This window comes from Schistocerca cancellata, chromosome 3 (genome assembly GCF_023864275.1).
Source record: "Schistocerca cancellata isolate TAMUIC-IGC-003103 chromosome 3, iqSchCanc2.1, whole genome shotgun sequence".
Classification (NCBI taxonomy): Eukaryota; Metazoa; Arthropoda; class Insecta; order Orthoptera; family Acrididae; genus Schistocerca; species Schistocerca cancellata.
Genome location: NC_064628.1, coordinates 372,127,854 through 372,150,935, shown reverse-complemented (window position 1 = coordinate 372,150,935; position 23,082 = coordinate 372,127,854). Strand labels below are relative to the sequence as shown.

Sequence of the window (23,082 nt, the reverse complement as noted above, 5' to 3'; positions counted from 1 at the left end):
TTGGTAAAGCAGATTCCAGACTGAGATTCATTGGAAGAATCCAAAGGAAATGCAATCCGAAAACAAAGGAAGTAGGTTACAGTACACTTGTTCGCCCGCTGGTTTAATACTGCTCAGCAGTGTGAGATCCGTACCAGATAGGGTTGATAGAAGAGATAGAGAAGATCCAACGGAGAGCAGCGCGCTTCGTTACAGGATCATTTAGTAATCGTGAAAGCGTTACGGAGATGATAGATAAACTCCAGTGGAAGACTCTGCAGGAGAGACGCGCAGTAGCTCGGTACGGGCTTTTGTTGAAGTTTCGAGAACATACCTTCACCGAAGAGTCAAGCAGTATATTGCTGCCTCCTACGTATATCTCGCGAAGAGACCATGGGGATAAAATCAGAGAGATTAGAGCCCACACAGAGGCATACCGACAATCCTTCTTTCCACGAACAATACGATACTGGAATAGAAAGGAGAGCCGATAGAGGTACTCAAGGTACCCTCCGCCACACACCGTCAGGTGGCTTGCGAAGTATGGGTGTAGATGTAGATGTAGATGTAGATTATTGGTAGCTCATTCAAATTAATTTTATTTACAACAACATTGCTGTGTTTTCTACACATACATCTATTTCATGTCCTTTCAATGCATCCACAGGTTGTTCTGTATGTATTAGACGCACATGGTGCAGGTTTCCCCCAGTTGATTTGTAATGAACTGTACTGAAAGTGTTCTCGATCACATGTTTTAAGGCAGGTTGGGGAGTCATGAGAATTGTCAAGGGTGAGAGGAGTCTGGGGTGCTTGGTAGGGATGGAGGGATAATGGATGGAGAGGTACTGCGCACTTGTGTGTGTCTGTGTGTGTGTGTTTGTGTACCAAATTTTTGTGAATCACTTTGAATACTGTTATTCTGTTATTACTGTTTTAGTCATAGAATGTAACTTTATTTATGACTTTCTGTTTGAACTGTTCTTCTGGTGAGTGAGAATTCCCTTCCTTTTGTTCCTAGGGTATGTCTGATTTTGTCCCAGTGCGGTGGTGATTTTCTTGCATTAAATGTTATGCAAATGTGGAGTTGGTGTATTCACTCTTCAACGTGCTAATTTTTCTTTCTACCTGATATTCAAATTTCTTGCAATCATCATAATATATTTACAGTTACAGTTATTGAATGTTAATTAATATATTTCTGACGTGTTTTATTTATCTTTTTCTTTTCTCATAGTTTCTAACTCCCTGTGTATTGTGCTATTTGTCTTGAAGGACATATAAAAGTGTTTAGCTTTGAAGATATTACTCACCTTATGTATGACCTATTTGTGATACGTTAGGATGCGCAATGGTGTGTCTGTTGTTGAGAGAGGTGTTTTCCGGTGCGAGTGTGTCTTGTGTGTTACTGTTATATGTTGGTATATCTAGACTGTTTCTAATTTTGCACCCTTTTGTCTGTATTTTACCTTTAATGATGTCATGTACTTTGTTTACTGAATTCTTGTTGTACCCACTATTTTGTGCTCTATCTTGTTAACAATTACTTTGTTGTACATGTACAAATGTATTAACCGGTTGCGTAATCTGTATAGCAATATGATCAAAATGTGGCATTAAAGCCGGCCGGAGTGGCCGTGCGGTTCTAGGCGCTACAGTCTGGAACCGTGCGACCGCTACGGTCGCAGGTTCGAATTCTGCCTCGGGCGTGGATGTGTGTGATGTCCTTAGGTTAGTTAGGCCAACTTCTAGGGGACTGATGACCTCAGAAGTTAAGTCCCATAGTGCTCAGAGTCATTTGAACCATTTTTTGGCACTAAAGTAAACAAATACCTGCGTTTCCATACATTCTTTCTGATTGTATGGCGCACTCTCCGCCTCAATATCCGACGTACTCGACATATCCACACACGAGGTGCTTAGTTTTTCTTTATAGTTCTTTTTCCTTACTGGTGTTCTGCACAGTCTGTATATCATATGTCTGACAGCTACCATTTTTTGAGAATAGATCATTTGTTGTGTATTTTCATGCCTACATTTCCTTTCTGAAAATATTGAAGCTGCGTCTGTTGCTTGGTGTCGTGAGGTAGAGTATCGTCTCTTGTGTTCCTTTTTCCGTAAGGAATTGAATGTTGTGATGTGTGTTGTTTATCCGTCTCTACAAACTTTCTATAATCTTGTCGTTCATATGCATATGAATGACGTACATATCTGTGCCCATGTAATACATTATATTATTTGTTTCTATTATTTCTCCAAAATATTGTTTTCAGTGTGATTCATTAGGATATCTGCTACTGTGTATGAGTGGGTTCCCATTGAGAGACCTGCATTTTGCAAACAGAATGAATTTTTAAACTGGATGTAGTTTTGTATAGGTGAGTATTTTTATGATTTGTATCACTTCTCCTGTAGTGGTCAACTGAGGAATAAGAGCTACAAATACTAACCGTTTCATGTACTAATTGGCCGAGTTAAAAATTTGAAATACTGCCATTATCTGATTTTCAAGACTGATAATCTTTATGATAAAGGTTTGACACAATAATCCAAGTATTACAGTGAAGAACTATATCTATCTTGAGATAGGGTAACTAATGGCGCGCAAATTACCCAGATGATTCCACACATCCAGTATTTGAGATTGAGAGAATTAAGACTTCCCCAACAAACGCTACACATAATCTAAGACCTTTTCTAAATTTTATGTCGCTGCCATTCCTATGAAACAGTGGAAGGAAAAAAATGCACCACATACTATATTTTCTTTTTTCATGAAGTAAATTTCACCATCAGGCACGACGTTTAAATGTATGATTTCTTTACTGCTATAGGTATCTGCAGCACTTTTGCAGATATTATTTACATATGAAGATGAGTCTACCTGGAAAATTATATCACTGCACGGAAATTATATCACTGTACGACACATAGTTCCGAAATATGAGTTTTGGCTGTGACTTTCACATTAATCTGTGGCTGAAAAATCAGAAACTAATAAAATCAAAATAATTAGGGTTTTTCATCTTCAACCACAAAGGGTTTCTCTGCTAAAAATAAAATATTTAACACAGACTGGTTTATGAAGTAAATAGTCGTTTTTGGCTGTTTTATATATGAGAGTTCGATTCTTCAGAGATTAGGGTGTGGAGACGTTTGTGGTTTAACAATATGAGTCGGTGTGTATCGGCGAATAATGTAATTGTGTTTTGAGATTACTAGACTAAGCATTTAGACTACTAAGCGTTTGACTCAGTACACCATCTGCGCTTATTATCAAATGTACGTTCGCACAGGTTATGAAATATGTGACTGAAATGACGATTTCTTTATATGGAAGACTAGCAAGTTATCTTTGATGGAGACCCAACGACAGATGTAGAAGAAACTAGACGTGTCCTCCAGGAGGTCTGTTGAGACCTTAGCTGTTCATGGTGTATGTGAGTGACCTTGAGGACAATATTAACATTAACCTCAGACATCTGCAGATGACGCAGTTATCTATAACAGTCTGAAAGAAGCTGAGGGAATATTCAGTCATTTCTTAGTAAAATTTCAAAGGCGTGCAAAGATTGGCAGCCTACTTTAAATGTTCAAAAATGTAAAATTGTGCGCTTCACAAAACGAAAAAACGTAGTACCCTACGATGTTACTTCACTGAGTCGCAGCTGTAATCGGTCTACTGATACACAAACTTGGGTGTAATACTTTGTGGGGTTCTGAATGGAATGGTCAGACAGGCCCATCTTGGGTAATGCAGGTAGTAGACTTACATTCATTGGTAGAGTATTGGGAAATGCAATCTACAAAGGGAATTCCTTTCAAATTACTCGTGCGATGCATCCTAGAATACTTCTCAAGTGTGTTGAGACTTGATAGACAGGTCTAACAGGGGATATTGAACGTATGCAGATAAGGGCAGCACGAATTGTCAATCTACAAAGGGAACTGCTTTCAAATTACTCGTGTGATGCTTCCTAGAATACTCCTCAAGTGTGTGGGGAGTTGCCAAACAGGTCTAACAGGGGATATTGAACGTATGCAGAAAAGGGCAGCACGAATTGTCAGAGGTTTGTTCGATTGGTGCAGAAGAAACGGAACTGGCAGTCTCTTGACAGTAAACGTAAACTATCCTGAGAAGGTTTTATGTATATATCTTGTTGTTAGATGCTGCGGTCTTCCTTGGTTTTTACGTTTTTTATTGTATTTTTCTTTCACAATTATGGTTGCATATGCCAAATTTTGAAAGGAAACAAGTGCAATGAAAGACATAAAAACCCAGGAAACAAGTACAGCCACAAAACTTTGTTTTTCAGATTTGTAAATACTGTATTAAAAATTCAAATCTATGCGAGTAAAAGTAGTAAAGCGCATTTTTGCTGTTCAGTGAGAAGACAATAATAGCCCAGGGGTGATGCTGCAACTTCAGAGAAACGTGTGTGGGGAATTGAAGAAAAGATAAAATTGTGTTTTGCTCAAGCCGGACCCCCACCAAAAACAAATCTATATGAGTATTAACAAACTCCATTTAATACAGAAGTGTGAGCAGGCTCACTACATATGGAACCAAAAGGAACACCATTCTCTTTAAAAATATTTTTGTGTTAACATCTCAGTGTGAGATGCACAATCCCTAGCAATAGACCCCAGAAATCTACCCTTTCACAACGTTACTGAAGTCAGCAGATTTCCCCATTTGTGGCCTACATTGTCACTCGACTGATTCCACATTCGTCCCAACTCTGCTCATATTTTTTCCTTACCACGTCACAGGCCCGCAGCACCACCATTCAGTCTCGCTGTGTAGTGGTCATAAGGCTTTGCTCATCGATGTATACTTTAGCGTAGGTGAAATTGGAGACACATAGTGCAGATATGCGAGAAATTCATATGCCTCGTTATTTCTTGCGCTTCAGACTTTCTCAAAAAAAAAAAAAAAAAAAAAAAAAAAAAAAAAAAAAAAAAAAAGATTCAAATGGCCCTGAGCACTATGGGCCTTATTATATGAGGTCATCAGTCCCCTAGAAACTAGAACTACTTAAACCTAACTAACCTAAGGACATCACACACATCCATGCCCCAGGCTGGATTCGAACCTGCAGGCGTAGCGGTCGCGCGGTTCCAGACTGAAGCGCCTAGAACCGCTCGGCCACACCAACCTTCAGACTTTCTCTGTTCATGAGTGGAAGCAGGAAGGGAGGCAATAGTGCTTGCAGAAGTGCTGCCTCCCATACACATATTGTAAACTGACTCGCAGGTTGGAGGTGTAGACGCGCACGTTGCAGAAACGTGGAAGGCGGCGGCTACTCACCGAGGAGAACTCCATGACCTTGAGCACCCAGAGCGTGAGCGCGAGGTTGACGATGACCATGACGAGCAGGCCCAGGATGAGCAGGTAGAGGCAGCGCTTGCGCCAGCCATAGATGCCGACACGGAAGTTGTAGGCGTGCGGTGGCGGCGGGTGCAGCGGCGCGTCCATGTCGGCCCAGTCGGCGGACCTGAGGGCACAGGAAAGGCCGACCCGTCAGCTGCAGCAAGTAGACAGGCGTCTGTCATTCACTCGCACCAGTGGTCCTCAGAGGATTCGTTTTTCCAAATGAGATAAACGTATGAATCTAAGTCTTCACTCCTCACAAACGACGAGGTGCGTTCAAAAGCAATGGAACACATTTTTTACCGAGGTCAGGCTGGTTTTATTCAGGATTCCAATACGCCATATCGTCCCCCACTCTGTCAGCTACAAATTCCTAATTCTCAACATAATCTTCGTTCAAAGCGACACCCTTAAGCCACCTTACTAGGAGGACCTGTATGCCCAAGTGGTACCATTCTAGAGGTCGACGTTGGAGGCAGCGTCTTTCTGCATCGGTTAGCTCCTCACCATCCACGTACTGCTTCCCGCGGAGTGCATCCATCATTACGCAAACAAATGGAAGTCGGAAGGTACAACACTCTTGCCTGACTGGTGGACGAGTGTGTCAACATTACCAACAGAGACGTCCAGTTGTGCAGCGACGTGTTTGATTGTGATCCGTTGATCGCCTCGAATGAGAGTGTCCGCACGTTCCAACATTGCAGGAGCTGCAATTGTGAGAGGCGGACCTGTAGGTGAGAGATATCGCAAGGGTTTGTACGACCTTGTTGCAGTGATGACAGACACCTCTCCCAATGACTCACCGTGCTTTCTTTCACTGCTATGTCCCCACAGACATTCTGCAAGAGCCTATGAATGTCTGTTATTCTCTGCTTTTCCACCAAAAGAAACTCAACGACAGCTTTCTCCTTGGAACACACCTCCGTTACAAATATCATTTTGGAGACTACATACGAAATTATAGGGGCTGAAGCGGGAATATTACACAATGTCCCTCAACAAATTTCCCTTTTTTCAACCGAAAATGACCAAATAATGTGTTTCATTCCTTACTGAACGCCCCTGGTACCTAAAAGAATGTAGACCAAATGTCGCTTAATTGCAAAGATTAGTATCGATAGCAATTGGGGGATTTATGTCGAATAAATTAATAATGAAATTTTACCGATTCCCCATGGTACACTAAACTCGTTAGAATACTGTTGCAGTAGCAATGACTAAAACATGTGTGACTATGCAGATGGTACCTTTCCAACAGTTACGTTTTTCGTCTCCTCAACATTAGTGTTATTTTCTTCTGCAAATTTTGTGTTATTTTCAATAGTGTCATTTATACAACATACGTACGACTTATGACCTAAGATGTTGAGTCCCATAGTGGTCAGAGCCATTTGAACCAGCCATTTGAACCATACGTACGGTACCTAAAATTCCACATATTGACCTAGGGCTTAACAAACTTAAGTTTATTATCTGTTACATTCTTTTGGATATCAGGATTTAGTGACCGAACTAGTGTGTTTTAAATCCGTGCTAATTACACATCAATAATTTTATATTTCGTTGTCATTGTTAATTTTTAAACAAATATCTGAATACTAACTAACTGAATAAGTACATGGAAAAAGCATGTAAATAACTGCAGAATTAATACAGGTAATGATGGAAATATATAAGCAAGATTTTCACGCATTCAATGCTGAAGTAATTAACATCCTTTGTTAAAACTTGGTTACTGAGAAAGAACTCCATATTTGGGAAAACTAGCCGGTGTAATTCAATATAATTTATTGTTGTAGCTAAAAATCATCATTCAAACGATTTTTCTTCCGTTATTCAGTGACTCAGAACCATGAACTTTCAATTTTAATTTACAGAAATCCAGCCAACAACAATAGGCATCTTTAGTTTCAATTATTGTAAGTTTGTGAAAGAGGTGTGTTGTAAGCCATTTGAGATAAGTCTGCGAATCATCATCATAATCGTCCTCACTTCAAGCATTAAACCTTTTCGAAACGAGTAATGTCTGTGTCAGAAAATATGGGAAAACGTACTGCAGACAATGTAGTATAAATTAAAAGTCAGAAAGACTACCACAGTCTCTCTAGATTTCATGTGCGGGAGTTTATTTAATAATTCAGTGACTGTTGTAAATGATTAATTGGATAGTGAATGTGAAAGTAGTATCATCGACTGTGTCAAACATCAACAGTACTCACTGCGGCTGTAGGATCAGCACACGAACAATGTCACTTCCAATAGTTAGTTACTGTGCACATCGTTTTCATATCAATACGAATGTTAGACTTAATGCACAGTGATTTAAGAGCTTTATCGGTGGCTGTGTCAATTATACATGTCTGCTACACGAAAACTGTTGTGAATAATCATATCAGTGTTAGATTACTGCACTCGGCCAGTCACAATATCAGACATCAGTCGATTGTAATGTGTGGCTATCCAGTCTTTTGTACTGTAGTTCTAACGGGTGACATTCTATCTGGCCATAAACTGTAGTTAATTAACCGATCAAAGTGCAGTTAAAATCTTTGAAATCTTTGAACTGCATGTCTGTGGTGGACTAAATTATTGGCAACAGTCTACTTTTGACGGCCACTTTTCAGTTGGATTCGACGATGCGTAGCTAAGTAAGGTATATTTTTTTACGGGTAACGGTTACGTTACTCATGCTAATTTTAAAAGAACACAAAAATCTCCAAGACTGGCGATGTTTCACTAAATCTCGAAATATAGGCGTACTTCAAAGTCGGAGGCTTTTATCAGCGTCCACAACCAAGCTTTGTTTCGAAATCTCGTAGACCGTCGAAAGGTAATCTGGTCGTACGTAAACTACACCCACGGCAAGAAGCAATTAATACATTCACTGTGCAGTAGCAATGGTGATGTTACACATGACAGCGCCACAAATGTGGAGTCACCAAACATGATTTTGTGAAGTTCCTTCACCAAAGAAGACTAAGGATATGTTCCAGAAGTCGAATCAAGAATGGCTGCGAACATGAGTCATCGCGAAGAAGATATCCTCGATGTAGCGAAGCAGCTTGAATCACTTAATAAATGAATGCAAGGTCTTCGGACCAGATTGTATACCAGTCATATTCCTTTCAGAGTATGCTGTTACAAGAGGTCCATACTTAGCAATGACACAGAACCGCTCGTTCGAGGAAATATCCGATCCGTAAAGAGTGGAAATTTGCACATGTCACACCAAAACTCAAGAAGGAATGAATCCTATGAATTACAGACACGGATCATTGGCGGCGATTTGCCGCACGATTCTGCAACATATGGTGTGTTGCAACATTATGAATACCTCGATGAATACTGTCTGTTGACACATGGTCAGTACGGATTCAGAGAATATCGTTCTTGTGAGACACAACTGGCTCTTTAGTCGACGAAGTATGGAGTATTACAGACAGAGGATCTCAAATTGTTATATTTCTAGATCTAATAAAATGGGATTATCGTTTCAGTAGTGCGACTGGATTCGCGATTTCCTGTCAGAATGGTCACAGTTGATACTAACTGACAGATAGTCATCGAATAAAACATAAGTGATATCTGGTGTTCCCCAAGGAAGTATTATAAGCCCTCGCCTGTTCCTAATTTACAGAAATGGTTGAGGAGACCATATGAGCAGCCATCTTTGATTGTTTGCAGATGATGCCTCCATTTACCGTCTAGTTAAGTCAACAGAAGATCAAAACCAAATGCAAAATGATTTGGACAGTATATCTTTAGGGTGTGAAAAGTGGCGATAGACTCTAAATAACGAAATCTGTGAGGTCGTGCAAATGAGTACCAAAAGAAATATGTCAAGCTTCGGGTACACTATAAATCAGACAAATCTAAAGGCTTGTAAATGCATAAGGACTACAATTGCGAACAACTTAAAATGGAACAATTATATAGATAATGTTGTGGGGAAGGCGAACCAATGTTTGCTCTTTATTGGCAGAACACTAAGAAAATATAATAGGTCTACTAAAGAGTCCGCCATATCCTTACCATATAGGACTGAAGGAGGACATCGGAAAAGTCCTAATCTCTGAATCCGAAAACATTTTATTGACGCCTGAGGCTTCACAGCTAGGGGGCGATAGCCAATTTGTCTATGAAAGCTTTCTTGTATAAATGTATGTGGGCTCCAGTGTAAGCAGTGAGAATCTTATACGATCTGCAACGGGCGAGCTGTGTCCTGCAGACGTGCGTCATGACCATATGGCGTGACTGCAGCGTGTGACAGTAGCGGAGAGGCGCTTACAGAGTAGTTACATTCTCTGGAACTATAAAAATTAATAATTGATCTATAAATAGCCTGAGGAACTTCATATTAGGTACATAACCTTCTGCTGTGTAAAGGAACAATCTGTCAAAATCTGAAGTCAATAACTGTCATAATTTGAAGTTACAAAAAAAAAAAAGTCAGTAAAAAACGTAATTATCCGACATTTAAAAAACTATATCAATATATATATATATATTAATAGTTCACCAACTGTAACTATTTGAAAAGATATGATAACACCTTCAGTGTTTGGATTCAAATTTGGAAGGTTCTCATTTTAGGAAACCTTTCGTAATTTTGCTGTAGTTATAACTTTAAGAATTTCAAGTAGATCTTTATGTTTCGTGTTTGGGTGAGAGTGAAACAGAGTACTTGTATGAGTATATGTGGGACATTCGCCAATATTAAATTTTCAGTTTGTAATTCTCTATAAGAACTTGCAAGTGTTCCAGCTTTGTATCGTGGGAACGAATCCACCAATGGTTCCCCTACTAGTGGATGACGGATGTCCAAGCATGTTTGAATATGTAAGAGACAGCCAGAACGTTCACGACTATACAGTTAAATTCCAGACGTAAAGTGCAGCTTAAAGTTCATTTCAATTTATTTGTTGAGTTACTTATTTTAATGACGTCAATGAGCTGAGAGCAGTGGTTGGTTCTTGCTAGATTTTGGGGCGAGCCGCACCCTGAAAGTCAGTTCTGATTGGCCGTAATTCTGTACAGCCAATAAGAAGTGAGACGGTTTGCCAACTAACGCATGAGATAGAGGGACTTGTAGATGCAGGGAGAGAAGAAGGAGTTGGTGGACTAGCTTTCGAAGAAGCCGGTCATGCTGAAAGTGTCCGAATGCATTATGTGTAAATTGAAGTGATATTGTGACTTCCACATTTCGGTACATGATAAAGGTAGCTGGTGTTTACCATTAACTGTTTGTGAAATTTTAAGAGTCGAGAGATATTTCGTTCTGGAGAAAATCGCGTGTGTAAACTTTGAACTAAAAGCGTGGCGGTACTAAGTAATTTCTTTTTACTAAGTATTTATGGAGACAAAAACTTTATTTAAAGATAACCACTGAATGCCGAGTGCAAAAATAAATAGCAGTTTATTGACTGTGTTGCTCTCATAAATGATTTCGGAATTGGATAGGAAAAGTTCTGGCTGTTTGAGTGTGACAAGGACTGTGAACAGGAACTTTAATGAGTTGAACACATGTGGGCTGATGATCTTGCTGAATAGCAATAAAATAAAAACCTAATGCAAGTCTAAAAGGACCTTTGAACTTAGAAATTTAAACAGCAACCCATTTCAGATTTATTCACAAGACTATTTTCAGCTTTTTGTACTTATAGCGGCCTCCAACGTGTAGTTATGAAATCTCAGTTTCTTCAATATTGCCTTTCTGAGCTCTCTTAAGTAGCTGCAGTCAGAAGTTACGTGTGCAGATTTGCAGCAGTATCAAGGTAGCTGACAATTTATGTTGCAGAACCGCCATCGATGTGCGAAAGAACACGTTAGGTCGCACGCCGTCCTACATAGGGACAAATCATCATCGTAATAAAATAAATCAGAGCTCGAACGGAAATATTTTAGAGAAGCAACAGAAGTGTGTTGCTTCCATCTAAATAATCGGTAGACGAACGTAAAACTGGAAGTAAGTTTCAGAGGTAGAATTCTCCGTCAGAATCGGAACCAAAAATATCTTTGTGTCATCCTGGATCGTACACTATGCTTCAAACAACACCTTCTTAACTTAGCTCAAAACTTGAGGACTCGAAACAACATCCTCCATAAGCTATGCGGAACTACCTGGGGATCTTCAGCAACCACCCTGCGATCTTCAGCTCTGGTCTTGGTGTACTCAAGTGCTGAGTATTTTGCACCTGTTTGGACGAACAGTCATCATACAAGGCCTGTTGATACCCAGCTGAATACGACAATGCGCATAATATCTGGCACCATCAGATATACTCCATTTTATTGGTTTCCACTGTTAACCGGTATAATGCCTCATGATCTACGCAGGTGTACTGACCTTATGAGAGAATTCAACAAGATCTCCAGAAATTCTAACCTACCCGTGCATGGCGACCTGCCACTTTTAAATCGTAAGAGACTGAAATCATGCCATGTATGTGAGATGCTGCTGACGAGGTTGCTAAAGATTTCAAATCTCTTGAAGAATGAAAAGATCGGTGGAAAGCAGTGATAGATGTGCACCTGCAGAACATCTTCTCAGGTGCTAAACTTCCAAGTGGATTCGACCTACCACGTGAGACCTGGACTATTCTCAACATAATCCCTACCGTCCATGGCTGATGCAGGGATGCTCTCTGTATGTGGAAGAAGCTGCCTGATCCAGCCTGTGACTGCGGGGCTCCATACCAGATTGTTCACCACACTGTCAGTGAATGCTGGGTTCGAGCCTACCACGGCACCGAAGAGGACTTCCTGTTAGCAACTCCAGATGCAGTGCTCTGGATTCTAGGACTGGATATTCACTTGTAAAGACAAACTTAAGTTTCTTGTGTGTCAATACGTACATATGTATATCTAACTTAATTTCATGATATGTCTGTATTAGCCATATGCTAAATAAAAAATAGGTGTTCATTTTTCCGAAGTGATGTTCGAAAGTGGAACGTTAGAGAAATAGTCTGAAGATGGTTCGATAAACCTTCGAATTTCAGAGTAGCCATATAGATGTAAATGTAAATACTAAATGTAAATACTACCCGCGGCGTCTTCTTGCAAGATAATGATTGTTATGTTTAACGAATACGGAGACTAAGGTACAGTCTTGACACTGGAACTTATTTTCCAGCTCAAGAAATGTCTCCGTTGTTCCACAACGTCATTTAGAGTTGTTGTCCTAACGTTTTAACTATCACTTCGGAACGGTAAGATACGAAATTAATGTCTTGTTTGTGTGCAAATACATATTGTCTGTAGTCCTGCTTCACAGTTAAATGCCCTTCACTAAAGGAATTTAAACGGCGCTGCGCATTGACGGAGTGGTGCACTGTGCAGTAATTTCACTTTTTTCCATTTGAAGGGGAACAGCTCTCACACAGTCCGTGATGAGTTGATGGAAGTCTACAGAAACAATCGACTATCACATTACACAGTGGCTACGTGTGAAATACGCTACCAACGTGGTCAAACATGTCTGAATGACGAATAATTGTGTCTCTAGGACATGGCCGCATTGTTACTTCCACTGAACTCTTGTGTTGTGGTGCAGGTTGTCTGCGAGGGCAAAACTTCGCGACTGGAATAGGGCCGTCCATTTACCAAGCAGTGGAAGACGCAAAATAATGTTCAAGGTCTTTATATACAGAGTATAACAAAAAGGTGTGGACAAACTTTCAGGAAACATCCCTCACAAGTAGAGGCAGTAAAGGGTCCGGAAACGCTTTATTTACATGTTAGAGCTCAGTTTCTACTACTGTTCGACACGTTAATCATGGGAAACGCACAGGAAATGAACGTTTATCACCAAAACAATAAACACTTCACTAAATTTTCAAAATGTCTTCCACTCTCAAGGATAAATGCGTCAACCAGCCATCCCACTGAATCCCCGACGCACTGATGTATTCCTGGAGAAGTGTGTACTGTTTCACAGCCTTTCGCAATACGGGCACGAATGCTCTATCTTATACTATGGTTCAATACACAAGAGATTTCAGACGGCCCCTAAATTAAAATTCTAGTGGTGTTAGGTACCGAGAACCTGGAGGGAAAGGAATTGGTCCTCCTGTAACTATTCGTCTCTGATGGGATCTCCTATTTAGGGGTCTGCGAACATTGACACTGAAATGAGGAGGAGCTCCGTTGCTGGCCGAAGTGGCCGTGCGGTTATAGGCGCTGCAGTCTGGTACCGCGAGACCGCTACGGTCGCAGGTTCGAATCCTGCCTCGGGCATGGATGTGTGTCATGTCCTTAGGTTAGTTAGGTTTAACTAGTTCTAAGTTATAGGGGACTAATGACCTCAGAGTTGAGTCCCATAGTGCTCAGAGCCATTTGAAGCATTTGAACCAGGAGCTCCGTTGTGGATGAAGTATGTGTTTTTCCCACTCGTAAAGGCACATGTTCTAGCAGGAGACTTATAGTAGTCTCTAAGAAAGAAGTTCCTCTGTTGGATCTGGGCCGAAGAATATGAGGCTCTAACAAAGAGTAACGAACAGTTTCGGCCCAGAGTTTGTCAGAAAAACTTTGTTGGAACGTAACTGCACCAACTCCCGGGTATTTAAGACAGTCCATGTGTGGGGACAGTGAAAATGATTGTAAAAATTTACAATCTGATCACATTGAACTGAAGCCTCATCCGTGAACAGCTCATTCGCATTAGGTTTGAGACAACGTTGTGTGTACCATTCGAAAGGCGTACCGGTGTCGCCAAATCAGCTGCTGATAACGCCTACCCACGCTCTACATGGTGCGGATACTGCAAGTTCTCATGTACCACTTTCCAGACAGGCACGTGGTTAACGTTGTTTGTTTCAGATAATTTTCTTACGCTGATGCTAGGGTTGTCGTCAACTGGACGAAAACGTTCATCCTCTAGTTGAGGTCCTCGTCATTCTAGACCTCACCCCGATGCGAGTAGCATGCTTAAATGTCCAAAGCTGCAAAGAAGACGATTCAGTACTACAAATGTCGTTCCTGAAATCTCTCCGATACAAACGTTGGGCGCCACCGCTATAACCATCTGTTAGTCCGAGCAGCACATGGGCGTTTACCAACTCCGCATTTGAGTACATTTCCGTGGCACTGTACCGGAAATCAATACCGCGATGAAGACTAAACAGCTGATGCTAAACGCTTGTTGCTACGAAGAGCACTCAACACGTAAGGCAACACATTTTTATCTGTAAGCAGGTAGATTTCATTCAGGATTCCAGTACACATTATTGTTCTAAAACCTTCTGGCTACAAAACTGTATTTTTAAGCTTAATCTCAATTCCGGGAAACGGCCTTACGCCAGCTTACTGAGAGGGGCTTTGTACCAGTCTAATGGTCGACGTCGGAGCCAACGTCTTGCTCCATCAATAGCCTCCCCATCATCCACGTACTGCTTCCCGCGGTGTGCATTGTTCATTGGACCAAACAGAAGGAAGGTACAAGACTGGGGCTGTAGGGTGGATGAGGAAGAACAGTCCAATGAAGTTTTGTGAGCTTGTCTCCGTTGCGCGGACTTGCGTGCTGTCTTACATTGCCTTGGAGAAAGAGGAGTTCGTCTGCATTTTTATGGAAACGAAGACACTGAAGTCACTTCTTTATTTACCATAGGCATGCTGTCCTCGACAGCTAGTGTTGATCAGAGACAAGGGTATCGTCAGGAGTGCCCAGGGGAAGCTGTCGTTCTCTATATACACAGGTGATTTGGCGGGTAGGGTGGGCAGCAATCTGCTGTAGTTTGCTGATGATGCTGTGGTCGAAGTTGAGTGACTGTAGGAAGATACAAGACGACTTAGACAAAATTTCTAGTTGGTGTGATGAGTGGCAGCTACATTATGTGATCAAAAGTATCCAGACACCTGGCTGAAAATGGCTTACAAGTGCGCGGCTCCCTCCATCGGTAACGCTTGAATTCAAAATGGTATTGGCCCACACGTAGCCTTGATGGCAGCTTCCACTTTCGCAGTCATACTTTCAATCACATGCTGGAAGGTTTCTTGGGGAATGGAAGCCCATTCTTCACGGAGTGCTGCGCTGAGGAGAGGTGTCGATTTCGGTTGGAGAGGCCTGGTGAGAATTCAGGTCAGGACTCGGTGCAAGCCAGTTCATTGCAGGGATATAACTACTCTACCACAGGCCGTGCATTATGAACAGGTGCTCGATCGTGCAGAAAGATGCAATCGCCATTCCCGAATTGCTCTTCAACAATAGTAAGGAAGAATGCTTGAAACATCAATGTATGCTTGTGCTGTGATAGTGCCACGCAAAACAATAAGGGGTGCAAGTCCTCTCCATGAAATCGATGACCACACCACAACACCACCACCTCCGAATTTGCTGTTGGCACTACACACGCTATCAGATGACGTTCACCGGGCTTTCGCCATACCCACATCCTGCCACATTGTGTACCAAGATTCTACACTGCATACAACATTTTTACACTGTTCTGTCGTCCAATGTTTACGCTCCTTACACCAAACGCGGCGTCTTTTGGCATTTACCGACGTGATATGTGGCTTACGAGCAGCCGCTCGACCAACAAATCCAAGTTTTCTCACCTCCCGCCTAACTGTCATAGTACTTGCAGTGGATCGTGGTGCAGTTTGGAACTCCTGTGTGATGATCTGGATAGATGTCTTTTACACATAACGAATCTCTTCAACTGTGAGCGCTCTCTGAAAGTCAACAGACGAGGTCGGGCTGTGCGCTTTTGTGCTGTAGGTGTTCCTTCACGTTCCCACTTAACTATCACATCGGAAACTGTGGACCCTAGTTTAGGAATGTGGAAATCTCGCGTACAGACGTATGACACAAGTGACACCCAATCACCTGATCACGTTCGAAATCCCTGAGTTCAGCAGTGCGAGCCGGTCGTAGTGTCTGAGTGGTTCTAGGCGCTGTAGTCTGGAACCGCGCGACCGCTACGGTCGCAGGTTCGAATCCTGCCTCGGGCATGGATGTGTGTGATGTCCTTAGTTAGGTTTAAGTAGTTCTAAGTTCTAGGTGACTGATGACCACAGATGTTAAGTCCCATAGTGTTCAGAGCCATTTCTTCAGCAGTGCGCCCCTTTCTGCTTTCTCACGATGTCTAATGATTACTGAGATCGCTGATACGGTGTACCTGACAGTAGGTGGCACCACATTACACCTAATATGAAAAACGTATGTTTTTGGGGTGTTCGGATACTTTTGACCACATAGTGTAGCTCTACATGTGGAAAAATGTAATTTAATGGGGATGAGTAAACCTGTAATGGTCGGATACAGTATGAGTAGTGTCCTGCTTGACATACCAAATGTTCAAATGAGTGTGAATTCTTAAGGGACCAAACTGCTGAGGACATCGCTCCATAGACTTACACACAACTTAAACTAACTTATGCTATGGACAACACACTCACCCATGCCCGAGGGAGGACTCGAACCTCCGGCGGGAGGTACCGCGCAATCCGTTCATGGCGCCTCAAATCACGCGGCCACTCCGCGCGGCTGCTTGACATATCCGTATCGTTTAAACATCTGTGGGTAACTCTGCAACGCGATGTGAAATGGAGCATGTGACAACTGTGGTAGGGAAGGCGAGTGGTCGACTTCGGTTTATTGGAAGAATTTTAGGAAAGAGTGCTTCACCTGTAAAGGAGGCCGGCCGCGGTGGTCTATCGGTTCTGGCGCTGCAGTCCGGAACCGCGGGACTGCTACGGTCGCAGGTTCGAATCCTGCCTCGGGCATGGGTGTGTGTAATGTCCTTAGGTTAGTTAGGTTTAAGTAGTTCTAAATTCTAGGGGACTTATGACCTAAGATGTTGAGTCCCATAGTGCTCAGAGCCATTTGAACCTGTAAAGGAGACCGCATATAGAACACTGGCGCGATCTGTTCTTGGGTGTTGCTTGATTACTTAGGATCTGTATGAGGTCGGATTGATAGAAGACTATGAAGCAATTAAGAGTCGGGCTGCTAGATTTGCTACCGGTAGGCTGGAACAACCCGTAAGTGTTCCACAAGTGCTTCGGGAACTCAAATGGGAATCCCTGGAGGGAACGCGACGTTCTTTTCGAGAAACACTATTGAGAAAATGTATAAAACCGGCATTTTAAACTGACTTCGGAACGATTCTACTCCAGCCAACATACACTGCGCGCAAGGACCACGAAGATAAGACACGAGAAATTTGGGCTCATGTGGAGGTATATAGATAATCGTTTTTCCCTCGGCTTGTTTGCGAGTGGAACAGGAAAACATATCCTCCGCCACGCACCGTACGGTGACTTGCGGATTAAGTGTTTGGATGTAGTTGTACCTGTGTCACAATACACTACAGAGCTGATCGTTGCACCATAAGAACAGTCATCAAACAGAATAACCGCTTCAGAGGCACGCAAGACCGCCGCCATGATGTTACCACCTGAGGGTGAGACTTTGAACGAGTTCTTGGGAGGGCAGGTGTTGAGCCGCTACTGCATGGATTGCTGTTACGTGTCTGGTTCCAAGTGATGAACCAGTGTTTCATCGCCTGTGACAATGTTCGACAAAAAATTACTATGCTCAGCCTCGTAACGCGCAAGCAATTACGTTCGGATGGTACTTCGTTACTCTTTATGGTCTTCTGTTAGGCTACGAGGAACACACCTATCAATTCCCTCAACTGGTGGACGAGTGTGTCAGCACCACCAACACAGACGTCCAGTTGTGTGGTGAGGAGTTTCATTGTCATCCGTCTGTCACCTCCTTTGAGAGTGTCCGCACGTACCAACATTGCAGATGTCACAGCCGCGTGCAGCCGTCCGCCACGCGGGAGATCGGGCAGGTTTGCCAGACCTTGTTGGAGCGATGACAGACGGATCGTCCAACCACTCACCGTGCTTTTGTTCATTGCCACGTCCCCTTAGACGCTCTGTAAGCGCCTGTGAATATCTGCGAAGCTCTGGTTCTCCGACAAAAGAAACTCAGTGACAGCTCACTGGTTTGAACACATTACAGACGCTGTATTGAATCTATGCATAGCGTCGCCACGAATAGCGACTTCCTCAAACTATAGGTACTGAAGCAGGAATACCCTACGGATGTCCCACAACAAATTCCACATCTATTCAACAAGAATTGGCTGCCAAAAAAAAGAGATGCTCCATTATTTATTGAACACCCCTCGTAGCACAGCAGTGAGGTTTGTCGCATGCCAACACAAGCAAAGAAATTAGTCACATGTTAACACTACTTTCGTTCCATCGCAACAACAACACTGGCAGAACCTAAGAATTACGATTTACTGTACGTTCTAATTCAACGTAATCAAGAGGGTAATTCGAACACCTCATGTAAGAAAACGTTTAATGCAATGCTGGTACATTTGTTAGTCGTTATGAATAGAAGTGGACAATGGTCTGTAACACGGAAATAAAGTGTTTCCGAACACATGTCCATATAACACATTTTATTTCTCTATGTGTGAGGAATGTTTCCTGAATTTTTTGCCATAACGTTTTGTTACATCCTGTATTTTGAGCGCTCTATGAAGTGTTGGAGAGCTTGAGGAATGCCAGTGTTCCAGAAGAAACTTTGTTAAGTTCCGGAGCTATAAATATTAACCAATCGTTGCTGCTGAATATTCAATAATGGTTATAAATGGAAGTGCTACTGTTTTGTTGTTGCTGTTGTTGCCTTCAGTCCAGAGATTTGTTTGAGGCAGTTGTCCATGCAGCTCTATCCTGCACAAGCTTCTTCATCTCCAAGTAACTACACTCCTGGAACACATTGACACCGGTGTGTCAGACCCACCATACTTGCTCCGGACACTGCGAGAGGGCTGTACAAGCAATGATCACACGCACGGCACAGCGGACACACCAGGAACCGCGGTGTTGGCCGTCGAATGGCGCTAGCTGCGCAGCATTTGTGCACCGCCGCCGTCAGTGTCAGCCAGTTTGCCGTGGCATACGGAGCTCCATCGCAGTCTTTAACACTGGTAGCATGCCGCGACAGCGTGGACGTGAACCGTATGTGCAGTTGACGGACTTCGAGCGAGGGCGTATAGTGGGCATGCGGGAGGCCGGGTGGACGTACCGCCGAATTGCTCAACACGTGGGGCGTGAGGTCTCCACAGTACATCTATGTTGTCGCCAGTGGTCGGCGGAAGGTGCACGTGCCCGTCGACCTGGGACCGGACCGCAGCGACGCACGGATGCACGCCAAGACCGTAGGATCCTACGCAGTGCCGTAGGGGACCGCACCGCCACTTCCCAGCAAATTAGGGACACTGTTGCTCCTGGGGTATCGGCGAGGACCATTCGCAACCGTCTCCATGAAGCTGGGCTTCGGTCCCGCACACCGTTAGGCCGTCTTCCGCTCACGCCCCAACATCGTGCAGCCCGCCTCCAGTGGTGTCGCGACAGGCGTGAATGGAGGGACGAATGGAGACGTGTCGTCTTCAGCGATGAGAGTCGCTTCTGCCTTGGTGCCAATGATGGTCGTATGCGTGTTTGGCGCCGAGCAGGTGAGCGCCACAATCAGGACTGCATACGACCGAGGCACACAGGGCCAACACCCGGCATCATGGTGTGGGGAGCGATCTCCTACACTGGCCGTACACCACTGGTGATCGTCGAGGGGACACTGAATAGTGCACGGTACATCCAAACCGTCATCGAACCCATCGTTCTACCATTCCTAGACCGGCAAGGGAACTTGCTGTTCCAACAGGACAATGCACGTCCGCATGTATCCCGTGCCACCCAACGTGCTCTAGAAGGTGTAAGTCAACTACCCTGGCCAGCAAGATCTCCGGATCTGTCCCCCATTGAGCATGTTTGGGACTGGATGAAGCGTCGTCTCACGCGGTCTGCACGTCCAGCACGAACGCTGGTCCAACTGAGGCGCCAGGTGGAAATGGCATGGCAAGCCGTTCCACAGGACTACATCCAGCATCTCTGCGATCGTCTCCATGGGAGAATAGCAGCCTGCATTGCTGCGAAAGGTGGATATACACTGTACTAGTGCCGACATTGTGCATGCTCTGTTGCCTGTGTCTATGTGCCTGTGGTTCTGTCAGTGTGATCATGTGATGTATCTGACCCCAGGAATGTGTCAATAAAGTTTCCCCTTCCTGGGACAATGAATTCACGGTGTTCTTATTTCAATTTCCAGGAGTGTACTACAACCTACATCCTTCTGCATGTACTTAGAGTATTGAGCTCTTGGTCTCCCTCTACGATTTTTACCCTCCACGCTGCACTCCAATATTAAACTAGTGATCCCTTGACGCCTCATAATGTGTCCTACTAACCGATCCCTTCTTCTAGTCAAGTTGTGCCTCAAATTCCTCTTCTGCACAATTCTATTCAGTACCTCCTCATTAGTTACGTGATCTACACATCTAATCTTTAGCATGCTTCTGTAACACAACATTTCGAAAGCTTCTATTCTCTTCTTGTCTAAATTATTAATTTATCCTCCACGTCTCACTTCCATACAATGCTATACTCCATACAAATACTTTCAGAAAAGACTCTTATCACTGTCGTTTGGTTTCTGTACAAATTGTAAATAGCTTTTCGCTCCCTGTGTTTGACCCATGTCACCTTCAGAATTTGGAAGAGAATAGTTTAAAAAAAAAATTGTGGATGATTGCGTTGCGACGGAGCACTTGACAGAGATCTTTGTCCGAGTGCTCAACTTAAAATGATGTGTCTGTTAGTCAAGCGAATCTGAGGTTTAATGCTTCCAAGAGATCCCGGATGGCTGCACTACGATCATGCGGTATTCTGTTGTCACGGTGCATTAATTCGATTGCTGCTTAAGCATCATCGAAGAAATTTAGCGGGTGACGCTAGCTCCATTCATTGGTGTTTACGGTTGCGCTGCATAGTAACTTTGCACGTCTCTCAAGTAAGTTTCCACCCGTTAGAAGTTTCTGTGTTGTGATGGTACTGTTTCACTATCAACGCTCGGGTTTTAAGTTAGACTGGGTGGTTCGTCGCCGGCCGGTGTGGCCGAGGGATTCTAGGCGCTTCAGTCTGGAAGCGCTCGACCGCTACGATCGCAGGTTCGAATCCTGCCTTAGGTTAGTTAGGTTTAAGTAGTTCTAAGTTCTAGAGGACTGATGACCTCAGATGTTAAGTCACATAGTGTTCAGAGCATTTTGAACCATTTTTTTTTTTGTGATTCGTCGTTTCAAATTGTCTTTAGCCAAGAAAATATCATTAATGAGTATTAATGTGTAAGACCTTCGTGGTAATAGACGGGATAATATAATGTCGTGTGACGAGGGCCTCCCGTCGGGTAGACCGTTCGCCTGGTGCAAGTCTTTCGATTTGACGCCACTTCGGCGTCTTGCGCGTCAATTTGGATGAAATGATGATGGTTAGAACACACAACAACCAGTCCCTGAGCGGAGAAAATCTCCGACCCAGCTGAGAATCGAACCCGGGCCCTTAGGATTGACATTCTGTCGCGCTGACCACTTTTTTTTAATTTTATTTTGTTCGTTGTTGATCGTTCTGTTTGGTCGTTGCCGACGTCGCAAGACATCCTGTTCAAGAACGGTGGTTGATCCTTCCACTCAGTTTTTTATCAGAAAGGCCAACCGGCTCTCTGACCGAACACGCCGAGCTACCGTGCCGGCACCACTCAGCTACCGGCGACGGAAATAAACGGAATAATGTGAACAGTAGCTTTGATTTTTTAATTAATACGGAAAGTTACGACAATTAGCGCCTTATCAATAGTGCTAATAGAAACGTGTCTGGAAAGGTACATTCTAGACGTTATTAACGTCAGTACTGGTTTCTCTGCTTTGCGCCAGGTACAAGAGTACCCGAGAAGCTCCTTTGTAGCTATGCATAATTTTATAAACCCACAATACTTCCAAGTTAATTCGGCTTCTACTTCAATGGTAGTTCTATTCTAAATGGCCGATCGCAGTGAATCCTTTCACAATGCAAGTCCTTGATGTCCCCCAATCATCCGTGTTAGAGGCAGCGCGCAGCGTGTACATTTGGGAACGACCTACGGGCACGAAGAGGTATAATAGAAGCTAGAGAATTCCAGCACTCTCGTTAGCGGGGCGAAACGCAGTACAAAGCTAAGGGCGTTTAGGAGGATCTTCCAACTGTCGGCTACATGGGCGCCTGCAAAAGGGGTGCATGTGTATTCCTTATCTCAGCCTGGATAGCAGCACGCCCACTATCTGGCCTGTAAGTTGTATATCTGCATACGAGCTATAATTCACGTTTTCTCAGGAGTCTTGATATCGTTGCGTGAAACTGAAATGAGACGGTATATTGCCGCTAATGAACTGGTGTATTCGACTAATGAAAATGAAATTTATTTGGAGTTTGAATAGAGAGCGAGTTAGGCAATGAAATAATGCCATTGGTTAATTTAAATTTAAATGTGGATTTTCATAATCATTGTTCGCTTCACTAATGACTTAGTTTCTGTTTTGTAAAATAAAAGTGAATGAAATTATAGTGGTATAGGCGGTTATAGTAACTTCGTAGAAATATTACTCCTATAATCTCAGTTTAAATATTCCAAAAAACAGAATTCATGTGTAGTTAATATCGAAGAGACTAGTGCGTATACAAGGTTGTTAGAGAATTCTTCTTGACGAATTTAGGACAAAGAGCAAAACTGAGTTAATTATTTAACGATGGGAAAACTGTGTGGAAAATATGTTTTCTAATCTCGATAATAAAAGTTCACGGAAGACGTGTCGGTATTTCTGTTGGGCCCGCAA

General features: G+C 43.1%; 1 protein-coding gene across 1 annotated transcript in view; it reads right to left on the bottom strand.

Annotated features, from left to right (window-relative positions):
- Positions 1–23,082, bottom strand: part of LOC126175055 (delta-sarcoglycan) — a 505,275-nt gene that overhangs the window by 280,506 nt on the left and 201,687 nt on the right. Inside the window, exon 3 of the mRNA XM_049921574.1 lies at positions 5,291–5,477. Within this exon, the coding sequence (XP_049777531.1) occupies positions 5,291–5,477 (187 nt within the window). The remainder of the gene's footprint in view (positions 1–5,290; positions 5,478–23,082) is intronic.